At 45.0% G+C, this 20792-nt stretch overlaps 1 protein-coding gene across 2 annotated transcripts in view; it reads left to right on the top strand.

Moving 5' to 3' along the window:
- LOC125465960 (colorectal mutant cancer protein-like) overlaps nucleotides 1-19877 on the top strand; it is a 45191-nt gene extending 25314 nt beyond the window's left edge. For both annotated transcript variants that reach the window (XM_048559994.2, XM_048559995.2), the window contains exons 7-15: nucleotides 518-657; nucleotides 3891-4031; nucleotides 4864-4952; nucleotides 7522-7678; nucleotides 8339-8618; nucleotides 9371-9544; nucleotides 9879-9955; nucleotides 11048-11170; nucleotides 18049-19877. In XM_048559994.2, the coding sequence (XP_048415951.1) occupies nucleotides 518-657; nucleotides 3891-4031; nucleotides 4864-4952; nucleotides 7522-7678; nucleotides 8339-8618; nucleotides 9371-9544; nucleotides 9879-9955; nucleotides 11048-11170; nucleotides 18049-18223 (1356 nt within the window). In that variant the 3' untranslated portion in view covers nucleotides 18224-19877. The remainder of the gene's footprint in view (nucleotides 1-517; nucleotides 658-3890; nucleotides 4032-4863; nucleotides 4953-7521; nucleotides 7679-8338; nucleotides 8619-9370; nucleotides 9545-9878; nucleotides 9956-11047; nucleotides 11171-18048) is intronic.
- Nucleotides 19878-20792: the final 915 nt, after the last annotated feature.

Here is a 20792-nt window from a genome sequence, read left to right as displayed (position 1 = left end):
TTCAGAATAAAGAAGCCGTCAGTGATTGCTGTGAGTTTGCTTGTAACAGGATAATTTGTCCATTCTCATGGCATTCCATTGTAAATCAGCAACAGGATGTGGATATCGTGGTATTGAAGAATCCAACAGCATTTGTTGTAGCAAACTATTCTGTACAAATATCACATTCCTCAGGCACATAAGTGTCTGGGCTAATGTTAAACTGTAAGGTGAAATGCTTCCGGAAGAGTCTCATGCTTTAAGTGGTCCCAGGGTAAGATGGAGAATGAGACTTTAAACCCTCGGTTTACTTGGTATGATGTTGTGATGATATCTTGAGCATGTTTCTTACAGGCACAATGATGTATGGAGCACAGGATGCGAGTTTAGCCTGACTTTGAAGATACAGATTGTAGCCTCGTACAGCAGCCTGGGGCTTGCAAGTCAGCTCTGGGCCAGGTGGAGGGAAGCAGGGAGGGCGTAAAATATAAACCCCCCAGTTAGTCAATCTTCACATTTTGCCCTCATCTTTGCTCAGGATCCAGGGTTCATGGTCCAAAGTCTGATCCAGGATCGGTCCGGCATCCAAGACATTTTCCAGCTCCTTTGCACCTATGGATCTAATGTAACCAGAGGAAGGATCCAGGATTCAGAAAGAGAAGTAGATCAGCTAAAGAAGTAAGAGACTGGGTTAATTCCATGGAATTGTGGAAAGACCCGGAGACTCGGAATTCTCTCATATTTTCTCGCTTACAGGCACACTGAAGTAAAGTGTTTTTATTTTTAACTTCTTGGGAAGTGATTTTCCTGATTAGATTGGGATTCATGACTGATCTTCCTGTTTCCTTTGGGACGATTGAGGTGGCCTTGTTTATCAACCAAGGGATCAGGCAACACGGGGGAGACCGTTTCACGTACTGTATCTCTTTCAGCTCTTTGATCATCCCATTTTAGGGAGGCTAAATGGGACCATGAAGTAGTAAACGGGGTCAAGGAGAACCCCAAGGCATTTTATGCGTATATTAGAAGGAGGGTAGCGAGGGAAATAGTAGGCCCTCTCAAGGGAAAAGGAGGCAAGTTATGCCTGGAGCCACAGGAAGTGGGAGATCCTTAATGAGTACATTGCATCAGTATTCACAGAGGAGAAGGACATGACTGATGCTGAGGTCAGGGATGAGCGTGTGAATACTCTGGGGAATGTCAATATATTGAAGGAGGAAGTTTTGGGTATCCTAAATTGCACTTAAGTAGGCAAGTTCCCAGGGCCAGATGGGATTTATCCCAGGTTTATTTTGTGAGAGGCAAGGGAAGAAATAGCTGGGGCATTAGCAGATATCTTCACATCCTCCTTGACGACAGGCACGGTTCCAGAGGACTGGAGATTAGTCAATGTTTTTCCCTTCTTTAAGAAAGGAAGCAGGGATAATCCAGGAAATTATAGGCTGGTGAGCCTGACATCTGTGGTGGAGAAGCTCTTGGGAGAAGATACTGAGGGACAAGATATATGCTCATTTGGAAGAAAATGGACTAGTAAGTGACAGGCAGCATGGTTTTGTACAGGGAAGGTCATGTCTCACCAACCTGATTGAATTGTTTGAAGAAGTGACAAAGATAATTGATGAGGGAAGGGAATTTTCTGAGGAAGGGTCTAGGCCCAAAGCATCAGCTTTCCTGCTCCTCTGATGCTGCTTGGCCTGCTGCGTTCATCCAGCTCCACACCGTGTTATCTCGGATGAGGGAAGGGCTGTGGATGTAGTTTCTATGGACTTTACTAAGGCATTTGATAAAGTCCAACATGGCGGATTGGTACAAAAATTAAAATCATATGGGATTTGGGGTGGGCTGGCTAGAAGGATACAAAACTGGCTTGGTCATAGAAGAGAGAGGGTAGGGGTGGAAGGATATTTTTCAGAATGGAGACCAGTCGTAGGCCCTCTGTTGTTTGTGGTATAGATAAATGATCTGGAGGAAAACGTGGGTGGGCAGATTAGCAAGTTTGCAGATGACATGAAGGTTGGTGGAGTTGCTGATAGTGCCAATGACTGTGAAAGGGTACAAGAGGACACAGGTACATTGGTGACTTGGGCACAAACAGCAGGTGGAGTTTAATCTAGACAAATGTGAGGTGATGCATTTTGGAGGATCAAATTTAGGTGTGAATTATACTGTAAATGGCAGAACTCTTTGGAACATTAAGACAGACAGATCTGGACGTACAGGTCCACAGCTCCCTAAAAGCAGCAACACAGCTGGTCAAGGTGATTAAGACTACACATGGCGTGCTCACCTTCATCACCCAGGATGGGTGGGGGGGTTTGCAAGATTTGGCAAACCATGTTGCAGCTACATAAAACCCTCATTGGGCCGCATTTGGGTTATTGTGTGTAGTTTTGGTCACCACACTACCAGAAGGACGTGGAGGTTTTGGAGACAGTGCAGAGTAGGTTCACCAGGATGTTGTCCTGTCTCAAGGGCATTGACTATGAGGAAAGGTTAAAAAGACTAGGATTGTTTTCACTGGAAAGACAGCGGCTGAGAGGAGACCTGATAGAGGTCTACAAAATGATGAGAGGCAGAGATAGGGTGGATGGTCAGAGGCTTTTTCCCTAGGGTTGAAGTTTTAATTACAAGGGGGTGCAGGTTCAAGGTGAGAGGGAATGTTTAAGGGAGATGTACGAGGGAAGTTTTTCATGCAGAGTGGTAGGAGCCTGGAACACACTGAGGTGGTGGAAGCAGGCTCATTGGCGACATTTATGAGGTGTCTGGATGGTGACATGAATAGGGAGGGAATAGAGGGATATGGACTGAATAAGGGCAGAAAGTTTGTTTATTAGTTTAGTTAGGGCATGATGATTGGCACAGGCCTGGAGGACCAAAGGGTCTATTCCTGTGCTGTACTTCACTTTCATTCTTCCTGCTGTATCCTTATCTCTGTAAATACTTATACAACAGCCTTTTCAACATTATTTCCAATGTTTCCACAGCCCTTGCACATGGCACGTCGCAGATCACAATGACTCAGTGCATGAGAAACAGCACCTCACACTCCTCACTTTGTTTTTTTGAATGATTTGCCTTAAATGTGTGTGTCTCGTCTCTTGTTACTGAGCATGCTGCTATTGGAAACAGCTGGGGACTCACCAGTGATTTCGAAAGGTTTCACATTACTTCCCATCCTTCTGTTAATGCCACTTACTTCTTTTCAATAACTTTCTGAACCTGTCCCTGTCACCCTCAATGGCTTGTGTAAATATATCCCAGGCCTCTCCATTCCGACACCCTGTTTAAAACCAGTTGTCTCATTTATATTTCGTCACCTTGTTCTTCTGGAAAAATAATCACTTCACACTCTGCACCTTTCATCTCAGTCTTCAGTACTTTTCTCTCTCCTCCTGCAGCCCACCCTTATCCTTTATTACATTTCCAAGTGCTGTATCACTGGGAACCTTGGAAATAATCCTATGTGCAACCCCCACCCCCACCCCCGAAGTCCAGGTCTTCGCAAATATCAAAAAAAACAGTGATCCAGACACTGACCCCTAGGGAACACCACGACATACCTCCCTCCTCTCTGAAAAACACCCATCCTCCAGCACTGTCTGCTTTCTGTCCCTTGGCTTATTCTAGAAACAGGAGTGGGTCATTCAGCCCCTTGAATCTGCAGCATAAACCCATCTTCTTTAATCTCATGGGCTTCAATTTTGGTAACAGGTCCATTCTAAGGGGCACTGTCAAACAAATTTCAAACTGCCACATTCTGTGCTGAAGACACTCCCACTGGGCTATGAGGTGTAATTCCAGTATTTCACCCTGTAATGGTGCAGAAATAGCCACAGTATATGTGACTCAGGACAGTGTGAAAATCGAGCAATACCCTCTTTCTGTCATCATGTTTCCTCTTCTCTTTGCAGCTGCATTGATGAGTGGAAGGGCCACAATGAGCAGCTGTCCAGGGTCCTGCAGGAATGTAAGACCGACTGCGAGAGGCTCAGCATGTTACTGGGGAGTCTTGAATCCAATGACACTGCTCTGCACCTGGCTCTACAGTACAGGTCAGTACTGAGAGAGTGCCATACTGTCGGTGGGTCGGTGCTGGGGGAGCACAGCACCGTTGGAGGGTCAGTGCTGAAGGAGCGGGCACTGTCGGAGGGCCAATGCTGAGGGAGTGGGCACTGTCGGTGGGTCGGTGCTGGGGGAGCACCGCACCGTTGGAAGGCCAGTGCTGAGGGAGCGGGCACTGTCGGAGGGTCAGTGCTGAGGGAGCGGGCACTGTCGGAGGTTCAGATGAGGAAGAACACCACTTTGGTTGGGACAACACGTCCATCCTAGGACAAGCCAAACAGAGACACGCACGAGAATTCCTAGAAGCATGGCATTCCAACCAGAACTCCATCAACAAACACATTGATTTGGAGCCCATCTACCACCCTCTGAGAAAAAGGACAGGAAATGATGTCACCAATGCAGGAAATGACATCACCAACCCAAGGAAACCTAAACAGATAAATAGAAAGCGGGACATAACACCAGCGCTTCATCGGAGGCTCACTGATGATGTTACCTAGAATGGTGACAAAACGTCTGAAAACTAACCTTCCAGCTCAGCGAGCAAACTCACATCCAGGAGCGGGCACTGTCGGAGGGTCATTTTGCCAGATTCTCCTTAAGTGAATCAACATTACCCACTTCTACCAATCTCCATTGTGGACAACTCCACATTCTCATCACTTTATCGGCAACAAAATACCTCCTAAATTCATGTTTTGACTTATTGACAACTCTCCTTGACCCAGCTGAGACCACAACTGGTCTGATAGAACTTTAATATAACTTCTCTTCAATATTAGACTTCCAGCATTGAATGTTTGAATCTGTGTTTTCCAGTGAGGAGTGTATTGACATCTATGATATGCTTCTGGCTGAGGTTGAAACTAACGGGAGCTCCATGCAGAGTCAGATCTCCGAGGCCCTGGGTAAGCGATGTCAATGAACAGATCCAAAGAAATCCTGTTAATACAGTGCACTCTCCTGAGATAACTAATCTCTGCACAAATGTTGTACTCTCTGAAGGAGTGGGAGGAGGACGTGAGAGCAAGTAGACCAGTGGAGGGATGGAGGGACAGAAAGCGTTGGTGGGGGGTGGTGTTCTTCCCCTTTGTGGGTACAGGATGTCCCTCCTCCTTCACACCAGCAAATCACAGTGTGCAATGGTGCAGTACGAGGACATTCAGCCCATTGTTTCTGCCGCAGTTCTATCAATGAACATCATGACTTACTGCTCTTCTCCTGCCTTCGCCCCATACTCTTGCACATTGTTTCTATTTAAATAATTACCCAATGACTCAATTGAAGCTGCCTCCGTCATGTTTCCAGGGAGTGCCTTCCAGGGAGTGACTACTCTCTGACTGAAAATGTTTTTTTATCACCTCGTATTTCCCTCTTTTGGATGGCACCTTAAATCTGTACCCTTTCCTTCTTGTTACTTTCACTAGTAGAAACAGTTTCTCCTTATCTACACTATCCAACCTGTTCATGATTCTTAAACAGGTCTTCTCTCAGCTTTGTTCTCCCCAATCCATCGTCATCGCTGAACTTTCTCATTCCTGAGCTATCTTTGTAGATCTGGTCTGCACATTCCCCTCCAGCAGGAGGAGTCTGAGAACTTGTGCTCACTGCCCCTGAGTCCCTGATTCATTCTGATACCTCCCACAGTGCATCAGCCCGGGCACAGCACACCTTCACAGAAAGAGCATCTGGAGCCCACAATTAACTGATTCACCGAAACTGTGTAATCAGCCCTAAGTAGTAGCAACCATCATAAGATTGAACTCTACCCTCACTTTAAAGGTGAGAGAAGTGAGCCTCAGACTATTTTAAACATTTAATAGGGAGAATTATGAAGGGATCAAAGCAGAGCTGGCTAATTTGCAAATTTGACTGAAGTATAGGTCACTAGAGGTGCAGTGACAGACATTTATTACGGTATTTCAAATGCACAGAATTGATACAGTCCAGTGAGTGAGAAAAATTCCAATGGATGGGCCCACAATCCACAATTAACAAGCAAGGTCAAAGATAGTTCCAAACTGAGAGAGCACTGGCAGGTCAGAAGATTGGACAGAATATTTAAAGCAGCAAAGACTGACCAGAAAAATTAGTAAAATGTGAATAACTGGAGCATGAGAGAAAGCGAGACAGAAATGTAATTTGGAAGGTGTGTGTTTCTATATCCATTTATAGAAGAAGCATCAACAAAGTGAACACAGATCCTGTAGAAAGTGAGACGGAGAATTCATGATGCAAATAAGGATAGGGCAATTGGACAGATTTTTTCATCAGGCCCTCACTATAGAGGATATAAGTAACATCCCAGAAGCAGCATTAAATCAGGAAATGGAAAGGAAAGAGAAGTTCAAGAAAATCACAATCCCCAGAAAAGTAAGTGGAAGTGAGTAAAATGTTAGAGCTGCAGACTGATGACAGATGGAGAGGCAGCCCAGCGAGAGAGAAAAACAGCTGGGCAGACAAAGGAATAGATAAAGGCCATCTCTGGAGAATCAGTAACTGCAAATGGGGACCGTTAGTAGCTGACACTGGGTTAATGTGTAGTAGCAGCTCCTACGGTGACAAGGCCCGACATGTGAGGATTGCAGTCAGGATACGGGAGAAGGTGCTGAGGCCCTGGAATGATTGAACTTGATGTTGAGTCCTGAAGGCTACAGAATTCCCAAGTGGAAAATGAGATGCTGTTCTTCCAGTTTGCACTGGGCTTTGCTGGAGCACTAGGGCAAGAGACAGAAACATTGGCCAGGGAACATGGTAGTGTGTTGAAGTGGCAGGTAATGGTCCCCAGGGCTGACTTTTACCAGTCCTTTGTCTATCCAACTGTTTTTATCTCTCTCTGAGCTACTTTTCTACCTATCGCTTGCTCCTCACCTTCCCCTGCCCCACCCCTTCCCAGTCCCATCTTCAGCATAAATACCAACCTTTTCCCAGCTACCATCAATTCTGAAGAAGGGTCACTGGACCTGGGAGATTAACTCTGTTCTGTCTCCACAGATGCTACAAGATAACAAAGTGTGAAGCTGGATGAACACAGCAGGCCAAGCAGCATCTCAGGAGCACAAAAGCTGACGTTTCGGGCCTAGACCCTTCATCAGAGAGGGGGATGGGGAGAGGGTTCTGGAATAAATAGGGAGAGAGGGGGAGGCGGACCGAAAATGGATACCACCTCCCCCTCTCTCCCTATTTATTCCAGAACCCTCTCCCCATCCCCCTCTCTGATGAAGGGTCTCGGCCCGAAACGTCAGCTTTTGTGCTCCTGAGATGCTGCTTGGCCTGCTGTGTTCATCCAGCTCCACACTTTGTTATCTTAGATTCTCCAGCATCTGCAGTTCCCATTATCTCTGCTACAAGATCTGCTGAGTTTTCCAGCAATTTCAGTTTTGCTGTCTGTAAGATAAATGTAAGTTGCTGAGCATGGGTCATGGATGGTTCTGGAAGGTCAGTCGTGACTAAATGCTTCTCCAACTGTCTCTTCAGCAAACTGGTGTGTGGACAAAGATGGGCGACTTGGAAGGAAGGATCCTGAAGGATTGCCAGGGACAGTTGGAGGGAAACTAATTGAGAATGTACACGGTATTGAATCACTAACCATTGACTGTCAACATCAGGATTCGTCTGTCCACACGCAGCACAGGTATGATTAAATACGAGGAATCTCAGTAACAACTTCTAGTTTACACAGTAATAACTTTCTCTTAACAGCAATTTTGAAAATCACAGTTTTGAAGTTTTGTACTTATCCCAGGCCTCAGAAGGGAGGAGCAGGTCCCAGATTTCCTTCCCTTTAGGGAAGATCACACTTGTCCTCGAGGGAATGCAACGGATGTTTGCTCAACTGACTCCTTGGTTGAGTGAGTTATCCTCCGAGGACAGATTGACCAGTTTGGGCCTATTATTCCCAGAGTTTAGAAGAAAGGGCAGCGATCTCATTGAGACATGTAAAATTCTTAAAGCAGTTGGTAGGATAGATTCTGAGAAGATGATCCCCCTGGTTTGGGGACTCTTCAGCACGTAATTGCAGTTCAGAATCAAAATGTGTGTCATTCCAAGCTGAGATGAGAAGAATTTTCTTCATAGAGCGTTGAAAATCTTCGGAATTCTCTATCCCAGAGAGAGGATGGAGACTGTGCCATTGAGTATGTTCAAGATAGACATCAATAGGTTTCTGAAGTCTAATGACATTCAGGGATACAAGGTTAGTGCAGGAAGACAGCTGATGCTCTATGATCTTATTAAAAGTTGGAAAAGATTTGAAGACTCCAGCTCCTCATGTTCTAACTTGTGGGTGTTTCAGCATCATTGGGGAGCCGGAAGGGGACAACGTTGCACATCGTTTGAAGGGAGACATCGCAAAGCTCAGAGGCAGCTATGCTGCAGTAATGCAGACTGTTCTGGAAGTGGGAGACACACCACCCCATCTGAAGCGTTATTGTGAGGGAACATCCCGAAGCCATGAGGCTGGAGCAGCTGCACAGGGTCTGCTGGTGCCTGGGATCAGTGTACATTCACCCAGAACAGTACGTCAACATAAAATGGAGAAGAAGGAAGTTCTGCAGGAACTCATGACCGTCAGGGTGAGAGCTACTGATAACAGCATTGACAGACTGTAATGGGTAGTAAGGGTTAGACAACCAAAGCCAGTTAGAGGAGTTATGATTCAGGCCATCCATCATTTACCTAAATGTCAGAAATGGCTAAAGGGGGCTCATCCCAAACCTATAGAATTGTGGACTCTTACAACGAAGGCCATTCAACCCATTGCTCTGGTGCCAGTTCCTACTCTCCCCCTCTTTCCCCATTGCCCTGCATCCTATTCTCTTCCAGTCGTTACCGAGCTGTTTGTATGAAAATTATTATTGAATGACCACCTCCTTCAGGCAGCACATTCCTGATCACAGCAGCTCGCTGGGGAGAAAGAACGTCTCTTCATCTCTGCCTTGGGTTCTTGTTTCTGACTGTTCTCAGTCTGGTCACAAACCTCCCCAAGAAGCAACACAAAACAATTTCCCCTAATTTACTCCATCAAACTCCCTGTGAGAATTTTGACCATCTTGATTAAATGTCCCCTCAACATTCTCTACTCTAAAGAGAACACAATCCCACCTTCTCCAGTCTGTCTGCCAGCCTCTGTGTTCCTTCCTGTCCCTTGGACTGTAGCCACATTTGCAGATTACACTAAAGTGGGTGGGAAAATAAGTTGCAATGAAGAAATAAGAAATCTGTAAAAGGATATGGATAGGCCAGGCGAGTGGAGTTTAACTTGTTCTGAAACAGCTAGTTACACATTGACAGCCTCTTGTTCTGCTCCTGTCTGAGGGGCCTTCAGGATGAGATGACATGGCTGAAGGGTCAGCTGAGTTGGGCGAAGAAGGAGAAGAGGGACCTGGAGCAGATGCTGCGATCACAGGAATCCCAGGAGGAGGGTGCAATCCTAATCCTCACACATTGGCAAGCAGAGAGAGATGTCAGCCTACACCCGACCACAGCCTGCAGCAAGGAGGTATGTCCAAGGCACATGCACAGGCATCTCATTAACAGGATTACAGTATTCCTGCTCCTGGCTGCTATCCAGTCACCTGCTGTTGCAACATGTGATAGGTTCAGCCTGGGGTTCTGTTGCCACATTGGAGAGGTCCTGCCGACAGTGCACTCTTGGGCTTACAGATAAAACCCAGGCACTTGATAGAACACTGAAATTATTGGAGGCACCGTAGATATTATACCTGAACGGGCAGGGGGAGAGAGAAACTGACAAAAATAAATTAGAGCCGTCAGCACAGTGCGCTCCCATGTGAAGTCACAGCTGAGGTTTGATAACTCTGCCTCATTTATAGGAAACAGCACCAGAACCAAATGTATTTGCAATGGCCAGTGACCAACTGGAGTCTGAGCTCACCGCTGCGTCCGTGCGGTAAGTACAGAATACACTCAACAAGTGATTGCACAGAACTTTATAAACATATTAAAGAGTGTGTCTATTGATAAATTATTCCAGTGGGACAGAATGGGGAGGAGCGGGAGGCAGGAGCTTAACCTGTGTAGATGTCAATAACAGACTGGATCCGACATTCTCACAAATACTTCCTACTGCTGTGCAGCCATTCAGATCCAGAATCAATGTGTCCACTCTCCAATCAGTGTGGAACCTCAGAGGGAAGGTTGGCATCTCATTTCTAAGGAAGCAGGGAGCCTCTGGAATGCGCTTTTACCCAAATTCATTTGGAATTACCATGCGCATTGCTGGCTGGGTCCAGCATTTATTGCCATCCCTAGTTGCCCTCTGGAAGGTGGGGGTGAGCTTCCTTCATGAAATGTTGCAGTCCATGTGCTGTGGGTTGACCCAGAATGCCCTTACAGAGGGAATTCCTGAGTTTTGACCCAACAACACCAAAGGACCGGTGACATATTTCCAAGTCAGGATGGAGAGTGGCTTGGAGGGGAACTTGCAGGGGATGGTGTTCCCATGCATCTGCTGTCCTTATCCTTCTAGATAGAACAGCGCATGGGTTTGGAAGGTACTACCTAACTCCAGATATGTTTCTGGTTAATGGTAACCCAGGATACCAATGAGGAATTCTGGCACTTGTGTGGTGCAAATGTTATTTGCCATTTATATCTGGATATTGTGCAGGAGGTGGACTGCTACAGTATCAGAGGAGTCATGACTGGTTAAATACATTGCTCATTTTGGAACATTGCATCTTTAACTCGACTGCTAGGATGTCAGGACCCACAGCCTCACAGTATCCAGTGGTGCATCAAGACATTTCTTGATATCACATGCAGTGAATCAAAGTTGCAGATTAGTATCAATGATGGTGCTTTGATACAGACCTTTACTCTGTACCTAACCAGTGCTATGCCTATTTGATGGGACAGTGTCGAGATATAGTAACTTTTCTTGCAGCTGTATCGGAAACCTGTTCATCAAGTTCATATGCTGTAATCAAATGTGTTGTTTGTGAAAGATTCAGGATTAAACCTGATGTGGATTGTCCCACAGAGAAAATCAACTGAGGGAACGGATTGAGGCGCTGGTGACATCACTGGAGAAGCTGCTAAGAAGGAATCATGTACAGAAAGTTCAGTCTGAGGAACTAGCTAGTGAGCTGAGGAAAACGTACAGGTATGAGTGAAAATGGGGTCACGGAGCAATAAATGGGCTGGTGTATCATGGTGCACAGTGCTCCAGACATGGTCATTTTGGTCAGGAAGATCCCAGGACCTGAGCAGGTAGTGGCCCATATTTTTCTTCTGAACTGAATAGGATGAGGAGCTGGGCTAGAAAGGGGTTTAAACTATAGAGAATGTGGAGTGGGGGATGAGAGAGAAGAGGGGAAGATATGTTGGACTACACAGCCAAGGGATACAGTGCGTTGCAGAGTAGCTGTTATTGTACCTAAAGCGGGACAGGAAGGGACAGAATGTGTAAAGATTGAAAAAAAAAGTAGCAAATGGAGTTGGTGCAGGGGGAAATGTGATAAAAAGGCTAAATTAATGCCTGTTTACTTAAACACATGTAATATTCCAATCAAAATAAATTAAACAACAGCACAAATAGAGGTGAATGGGTACAGCCTTATAACCATCCTGGAGGCATGGTTACAAAGAGACTAAAGCTGGAACTAAATATTCAGGAGTGGGTGACTTTGTGATAGGGCAGACAGGAATAAAATGTTGGTGGGGTAGCTTTGTTAGTATGGGATGGAATAAGCATGACAGCAAAAAATTATTTATGACTCAAAAATGTAGAATTCTTGTGGGTTAAAGTGAGATTCAACAAGTGGAACATAGACACTGGTGAGAGTAATCCATAGACCCCCCTAACTGTAGCTATACTGTAGGACAGACAATAATCATAAACAAAGAGGGTGTGTAAAAAAGGCATTAATTGTTGGTGACAGTATTCTTAATCTATTCTGGGAAAATCAAATTGATAGATAGTGCCATGAGGAAGAATTCATAGAGTGCTTTTGGCATAGTTTGCAAGGACAAAATGTTGTGGATCCACGGACCAGGTTATTTCATTCTGGAAATGTGCAATGAAGCACATTAAATAATAAATAATCTAAAAATAAAAGATTCCTTAGGAAACAGTGATCATAACATAATAGGATTTAGCATTTAGTTTGAGGGTGAGAAATCTGGGTCAGAAATAACTGTTAAACTTAAATAACAGTAATTATTTGGGACAAGGGTGAACCTGGCTGGAATGCACTGGGAACGGAGTTTAACTGAAAAGAGTTGAGGAACAATGGCAGACGTTTAAGGAACTAGTTCATGTCTCACAACAAAGATATATCGCTTTGAGGAAGAAGGATTCAAGGAAGGGGATAAACCAACCATAGTTAATCAAGGAAGTTATGGATAATATCAAATCAAACGGAAATGATATACAATGTGGCAAAGATAAGGGATAGATAAAGGATTGAGTAAGTTTTAAAAGCAAACAAAAAAATGGCCAAAAATAATTCAGGAGGGAGAAAACAAACTTTAAGGGTAAACTTGCAAGTAATATAAAAATAGATCATAAGAGTTTCTTTAAATATATGAAAAGTAAAAGAGAAGCCAAATGGAACATAGGCTCCATAGAGAATGAGGCTGAGAAAGCAGTAATGGGAAACAAGGAAATGGCAGAGGAGTTGAGTGAATACTTTGTGTCAGTCTGCACAATAGATGGTATGAATAACATTCTAAAAATAGTAAATAATCAGAGGACAGCAGGTGGGGGAGCAGGAAATAAGTATAATAATTATCACTAGAGAAAAATGTACTGGGGACACTAATGAGTTTGAAGGTTGATGAGTCTCCTGCACCTGATGGGGTGCATCCCAGGATATTACAGGAAGTAACTACAGAGATAGTAATCTTTCAAGATTCTTAGATTCTGGAACAGTCCAAAAGAATTGGAAAACTACGAATGTAACACCTCTATTCAAAAAGGGAGGCAAAAAGGCAACTAGAGACCAGTAAGCTCAATATCTATCCTAGGGAACATGTTGGAGTCTACTTATAAAGGATGAAGTAGTCGGACATTTAGAAATACTTGCTATGATCAAGCAGAGTCATTATGGCTTCATGAAGGGAAAATCATACCGGACACATTCTTTGAGGAGACAACAAGCTGGAAAGGTAAAGGGGAGCAATGGGCGTAATATATTTGGATTTCTAAAAGGTGTTGATGAGGCATTGCACATAGAGCTAGTTAACAAGAGCCCATGGTGTTGGGGTAATAAACTAGAGAATTGGCTGAAAGATAGGAGACAGAGGGTTGGAATGGGGGGGTATTTTTAGAAAGGCAATCTGTAATTAGTGGGGTGACACAGAGATCAGTGCTGGGATCAGAATTATTTACGATCTGTATTAATGACTCAAACAAGGGATAGTGGATGTACTACTGCTGATATCACGTATGGCATAAAAATAGGTGGGAAAGCGTAGAAGACAGAACTGTACAGCACGTTGTGCCAGACATAAGCCAAATTGAACTAATTCCTTCTGCCTTCCCTTGGTCCATATCCCTCCATTCCTTGCATTTTCATGTGCTTATCGAAAAGTCCCTTAAATGTCCCTGTTGTATCTGCCTCCACCACCATCCCAGCAGTGCATCCCACACTCCTACCACTCTCTGTATAAAACAACCTGCCCTTTACACCTCCTTTTGAACTTTCCGCCTCTCGCATTAAATACATGTCCCCTAGTATTAGACATTTCAACTCTGGGAGAAAAATTCTAACTGTCAACCCTAACTATGCATCTTATAATTTCATAGGCATCCATCAAGTCTCCCCTCAGCCTCTGCTACTCCAGAGAAAACAGCCTGGGATTTTCTAACCCCTCCTTATCACTCATACCCCCAATCCAGGCAGCATCCCAGTAAACCTCTTCTGTTCCCTCTCCAAAGCCTCCATATCCTTCCTGTGGAGTAACGTGGCAACTAGAATCGAATGCAAAACACTAAGCGTGGCCTATCTGAAGTCTTATAAAGCTGCAACATGACATCCTGACTCTTGCACTCAATTCCCCAATCAATAAAGGCAAGCGTGCTACATGCCTTCTTTACCACCCTCGTGCTTGCATGGCTACTTTCAGGGAGCTATAGACTTGAACCTCAAGATCCCTTAATACATCAATGCTGTTCAGGGTCCGGCCATTAACTGTATACTTCTCCTTAACGTTTGATCTTCCATAGTGCAGCACTTCACACATACACAGATTAAATGCCATTTGCCATCTCTCCGTCCATATTTGCAACTGATCTATACCCCGCTGTATCCTTTAACAATCTTCTACACTATCCACGACTCCACCGATCTTTGTAACATCTGCAAACTTACTCACCCACCCAGCTACATTTTCATCCGGAGGTTTTGCCCAAAAATTTCACAAAGAGTCTGCAGAGGGGTATAGACATGTTAGGTGAGTGGGAAAAACCTTGGCAGGTGGAACATAATGTGGGAAGATAATAAAATGTGAGGCTGGATGAACACAGCAGGCCCGGCAGCATCTCAGGAGCACAAAAGCTGACGTTTCGGGCCTAGACCCCTCATCAGAGAGGGGGATGGGGTGAGGGTTCTGGAATAAATAGGGAGAGAGGGGTAGGCGGACCGAAGATGGAGAGAAAAGAAGATAGGTGGAGAGGAGAGTATAGGTGGGGAGGTGGGGAGGGGATAGGTCAGTCCAGGGAAGACGGACAGGTCAAGGAGGTGGGATGAGGTTAGTAGGTAGGAGATGGAGGTGTGGCTTGGGGTGGGAGGAAGAACAGGTTAGGGAAGCAGAGACAGGTTGGACTGGTTTTGGGATGCACTGGGTGGAGGGGAAGAGCTGGGCTGGTTGTGTGGTGCAGTGAGGGGAGGGGACGAACTGGGCTGGTTTAGGGATGCAGTAGGGGAAGGGGAGATTTTGAAGCTGGTGAAGTCCACATTGATACCATTGGGCTGCAGGGTTCCCAAGCGGAATATGAGTTGCTGTTCCTGCAACCTTCGGGTGGCATCATTGTGGCACTGCAGGAGGCCCATGATGGACATGTCATCTAAAGAATGGGAGGGGGAGTGGAAATGGTTTGCGACTGGGAGGTGCAGTTGTTTATTGCGAACCGAGCGGAGGTGTTCTGCAAAGCGGTCCCCAAGCCTCCGCTTGGTTTCCCCAATGTAGAGGAAGCCACACCGGGTACAGTGGATGCAGTATACCACATCCAGTGGTATCCAGTATACCACATCCAGTATACCAGTGGTATACTGCATCCACTGTACCCGGTGTGGCTTCCTCTACATTGGGGAAACCAAGCGGAGGCTTGGGGACCGCTTTGCAGAACACCTCCGCTCGGTTCGCAATAAACAACTGCACCTCCCAGTCGCAAACCATTTCCACTCCCCCTCCCATTCTTTAGATGACATGTCCATCATGGGCCTCCTGCAGTGCCACAATGATGCCACCCAAAGGTTGCAGGAACAGCAACTCATATTCTGCTTGGGAACCCTGCAGCCCAATGGTATCAATGTGGACTTCACCAGCTTCAAAATCTTCCCTTCCCACACCGCATCCCAAAACCAGCCCAGTTCGTCCCCTCCCCCCATTGCACTACACAACCAGCTCAGCTCTTCCCCTCCACCCACTGCATCCCAAAACCAGTCCAACCTGTCTCTGCCTCCCTAACCTGTTGTTCCTCTCACCCATCCCTTCCTCCCACCCCAAGCCGCACCTCCATCTCCTACCTACTAACCTCATCCCACCTCCTTGACCTGTCCGTCTTCCCTAGACTGACCTATCCCCTCCCTACCTCCCCACCTATACTCTCCTCTCCACCTATCTTCTTTTCTCTCCATCTTCGGTCTGCCTCCCCCTCTCTCCCTATTAATTCCAGAACCCTCACCCCATCCCCCTCTCTGATGAAGGGTCTAGGCCCGAAACGTCAGCTTTTGTGCTCCTGAGATGCTGCTTGGCCTGCTGTGTTCATCCAGCCTCACATTTCATTATCTTGGATTCTCCAGCATCTGCAGTTCCCATTATCAAGAATGTTGGAAGATGTGAGTTTATGTACTTTGGCAGGAATAGAGGAGCTGGCTTTACTTGAGTATGGATAAACGACAGAAAACTGCAGCATAGAGGGTTTTGAGAGTCATCATGCATAAATCACAAAAAGTTGGAATTCAAGTTCAGTGCGTAACTGGGAAAGCAAAAGGAATGAGATGCTGCTTGGCCTGCTGTGTTCATCCAGCTTCACACTTTGTTATCTTGGATTCTTCAGCATCTGCAGTTCCCATTATCACTGATACAATTTTAACCTCACTGCAAAGCCTCTTCCAGGGATGCCTAACCTGAAGAAGTTACCCTCCAGACCAACCTCAGGGAATCTCTCTCCCACTTGCAACTATCCCCTCCCTACCTCCCCACCTATACTCTCCTCTCCACCTATCTTCTTTTCTCTCCATCTTCGGTCCGCCTCCCCCTCTCTCCCTATTTATTCCAGAACCCTCACCCCATCCCCCTCTCTGATGAAGGGTCTAGGCCCGAGACGTCAGCTTTTGTGCTCCTGAGATGCTGCTTGGCCTGTTGTGTTCATCCAGCTCCACACTTTATTATCTTGAATTTTTGGTCTTTATTCCGAAGGGATTGGAATATCAAAAAGGGAGGTCATGCTAAAAGTGTAAAAGGTACTGGTCAGACCATAGATAGAATACTGTAAATAGCTTTGGGTTCCTTATCTACAGAAAGATATAGCGGCATAGGAGGCAGTCTAGAGAAGTTCACTAGATTGATCCCAAGTATGATGGGTTTTTGTTATGAGGACAGATTGAGTAGATCAGGCCTGTACTCATTGGAATTTTGAAAAATGAGAGGAAAAATGAGATTGAAACATACCAGATTCTTAGGGAATTTGAAAGTATAGATGCAGAAATGTTGTTTGTTGGAGAATCTCAGACTAGATGGATAATCTCAAAATAAGGCATCCCAAAATTTAAGATAGAGATAAGGAGGAATTTCTTCTCTTAGAGGATAGTGTGTCTGTTTTTTGATAATATAGAGGGCTGAGTTGTAAGCACGTTCAGGGCAGAGATAGACAGATTTTTAATTAGTGAGGGAATCAAGGGGAAAAGGTGGAAGGGATGAGCTAAGAATGTCAGTTCAACCATCAAAAGATCTCATCAAAAGATGGAGTTGACTCAATGGGCCGAATAGCCTATTTCTGCTCCTATGGTGAGGACAAAAGGTCGAGAAAGCCAACTCTTTATCCAGATCTTGTCTTTTTCCGGCCATCACTTCCCAGATGTCTCATCTTCGTGCCCACCCTTCCTTGCTGTTAGCACATCTAGCACTTCATCTGACTGTTCACAGGAACAGGGAGAGATCACGCTGTTCTTCCATCCTGTTCTGCCGCACCATTAGAACATCTGAATATTAACTCCATTGAACTGTTTTTGGTTTGTAACCCTCAATCGCCTCACCAATTCATCATTCTCAACTTTAGCATTTTCTGTTGACCCCCACCTTCAAGAGCTTATTGTGCGAGACAATTCAACTGCCATGCAAGTGAGGAAGCCCAGTTATTACCACTGAATAGAATGGCTCGAAATTTACCATCTGCCCTGGACCAGGGGAAATAGCTTTGCTCTATAATTATCTTAAACTGCTGAATTAGACAACCTATACTTAAGAACATTCAAGGTCATTCTCTACCACCTGTCCTCAGTTTAACCCTTTTAATCCCAGCATCATCCTGAACAATCTAAGCTCCTACCCTTTCAAGGTCAGGATCGGTACCCTTTCACTGAGGAATGGGGCCCTAAGCTGAAGCCAGTTACTTGGGACAAGGCCTGATTAGAGATTTATCCAATTGTATAATGTTCACTGCTTTACATTCCAACCCTCTTGAAATAAAGGCCAATTTTCCATTCACTTTTTGGATTGACTTTCCACTGGTTCTACCCAGCATTTAATAAGTTTACTGAATTCAGTGATCAGATTAGTAACAAACTGATTGAAGCTCTCATTTCTCTGGTGCAGCAACATGTTGACAGCCTACAGAAATGCCAAGAGGAAGTATGAGAGCCAGCTGAAGAAGCTGGAGTCGCAGGCGAAGACCATGTGTGAACGGCAGGCTGCTCAAATTCAAGCCCTAGACGAGAAGTTGACATGTCTTCAAGAGGCACTGGACCATGCCAATGGCACACCATTGTAACAGAGATCCCAGCTACAGGAGAGAGCCATCAGGGCGACCCTGAGTCTGCTGTATTCAGGCAAACTTCCTGACAATCTTTGTAGCTTTGAGAGCATTTGTATAGAACTTACTATCTGAAGATGAAACAGTGGGAGTAGATTCCTTGAAGGGGGAAGAGTGAACATTAACTTTGGGAGATTACATGGCTGGATGGAGTTTATGATAGAGCAGAGCTTACCTCAGTTGGGTAAGGATGAATCAAATAGCCTGATTTTACACAGGGATTCTCCTAATCCCTTTCACTGATTTGGGTTAAAAATTGAATTCCCTGAAGTTTCTGTTGAGATATTTGTGCTAACACTTTCTGCGGTGACCTCCAATCTTTCTGCTTCCGCTTTGCTCCAAAGAAATTTTATGTTGGGTATGTTTTACTGAACTTTCGCACCCACCACAGGTATGAGATATTCTTTGGGTTTGTATCCAATGCAGGCAATGAGCTAAAAATCATAGAGATGTACAGCACAGAAACAGACCCCCAGTCCAATCCATCAGCTGACCAGTTTTGCCAAACTAAACTAGTAACATTTTCCTATGCTTGCCCCATATTCCTCTAAACGTTTCCCGTTCATGTACTTATCCAAATGTCTTTTAAACGTTGTAACTGTAGCCACATCCACCACTTCCTCTGGCAGTTCACTCCGTATACGCACCACCCTGTGTGAAGATGTTGCTCCTCACGGAAATCTTCCCCTCTCACCTTAAACCTATGCCCTCTAATTTTGGACTCCCATACACCATAGGGAAAAGACCTTATCTTCATGATTTTATAAACCTCTGTAAGGTCACCTCTCAACCACACACCCTTTAGGGAGAACGGTCCCAGCCTATCCAGCCTCTCATAGAGCCCTACAACATGGAAACAGATCCTTCAGTCCAAATAGTCCATGCTGACCATAATCCCAAACTATGTTAGTTGCACCTGCCTGCCCTTGGCTCACATCCCTTCGGACATTTCTTATTCATGTTCCAATCCAAATGTGATTTTGAATAGTGTCACTGTACCCATATCCCACCACTTCCTCTGGAAGTTCATTCCATACGCAAACCACTCTCTGAGTAAAAAAGTTACCCCTTATATCTTTTTCAAACCTTTCTCCTCTCACCTTGAAAATATGCCACTAGTTTTGAACTGCCCCTCCGTGTGCCATTCACCCTATCCATGGTCCTCGTGATTTTATAAAACTCTATAAAGTCCATATAACTCAAACCCTCCAATCCTGGTAACATCTTGTGGTGCAGCAGTCACCCTCCTCCCTCTGAGCTAGGGGACCTTGCTGCTGCAGGTGTGGATCATGGAATATCTGAACAGATTCATTAAAAAAAATCTAATGAAGGTAAAAGATGTAACTTTGATGTCGGCTGGTTCCATGGCTGATGAAGGGTGTTGTGCAGCTGCTCAGGAGGTGGGACGGCAGTCTGTCACAAACAGATGAATCAGATTGAAACCTACAGTCCATGGAAGGTTCTGTTTAAAATGCTCATTATTTATAGGGAAGTGCAAAAGGGTAGAAAATGTTTGAAATTCCATTGTAACACAAAGCACTATAGAAAAAAGATTGAGGGCTGTATAACTAATAGGTGCAGAAGAGAAGGTTAGAATATTCTGTGGACAGCAAGGGAGAGCAGGTAGCAATAAACTATCGACTTTTTCCAACTTTTCTCTCTTATTTTCTTTTGTGTTTATGGTTGGAAAGATAAATTCACAGAATTATACATCACAAGATTCATTCAGGGCATCATCCATATGTTGGTTCTTTGCAAAAGCTTCTTAATTAGTCCTGAGATAATAATTAGTCCTGCCCACTTGTCCTTTCCTCATAATCCGCTAAACATTTACTTTTAAGGTATTTCCCTGTTGATTCTGCTTTGAACACCTTTTTCGAACAGTGTTTGAAATCACAGCAATGCAGCATCGCGTAAATTAAATTTTCTCCATCTCCTTTTTGTTTTATTTGATGATGAATCTTAATTCTGTCCCCTCTGGTTGCCATCACCGGAAAGCAGTTTCTCGGAATTTATTTCCACTCTCAAACTTTCACATTTCTCCTGCTGTCAGCGAAACAGTCTCAGACGTTTATCTCCACTCTGCCTTTTTCAAACTAAAACTCAAACAAGTTAGATAGCCACAAAACACTGTAATGAAAACAAATCTATACAGTCATAGAATCCCTACAATGTGAAAGCAAACCGTTCAGCCTACTGAGTCCGCACTGGCCCTCTGAAGAACATCCCACCCAGACTTTCCCCCCGTAACCTTACATTTCCCATGGCCAATCTACATAGCCTACACATCCCTGGACACTATGGGACAATTTAACACGGCCAATCCAAGCCAACCTGCACATCCCTGGGCTGTGCGAGGAAACCCACGCAGACATGGGGAGAATGTGTAAACTCCACACAGACAGTCAAATCCAGGTCCCTGGCTCAGTGAGGCAGCAGCGCCAACCACTGAGCCACCGTGCCACCCACGGTCAATGGAAACTTATCACTAGCGGGGTGATAATGCACCCTAGCCCCTGTGCTGCCC

The sequence above is a fragment of the Stegostoma tigrinum genome, chromosome 30, assembly GCF_030684315.1.
Source record: "Stegostoma tigrinum isolate sSteTig4 chromosome 30, sSteTig4.hap1, whole genome shotgun sequence".
Lineage (NCBI taxonomy): Eukaryota > Metazoa > Chordata > Chondrichthyes > Orectolobiformes > Stegostomatidae > Stegostoma > Stegostoma tigrinum.
Note: the sequence above shows the minus strand (reverse complement) of the source record. Positions and strands in the feature narration are given on the sequence as shown.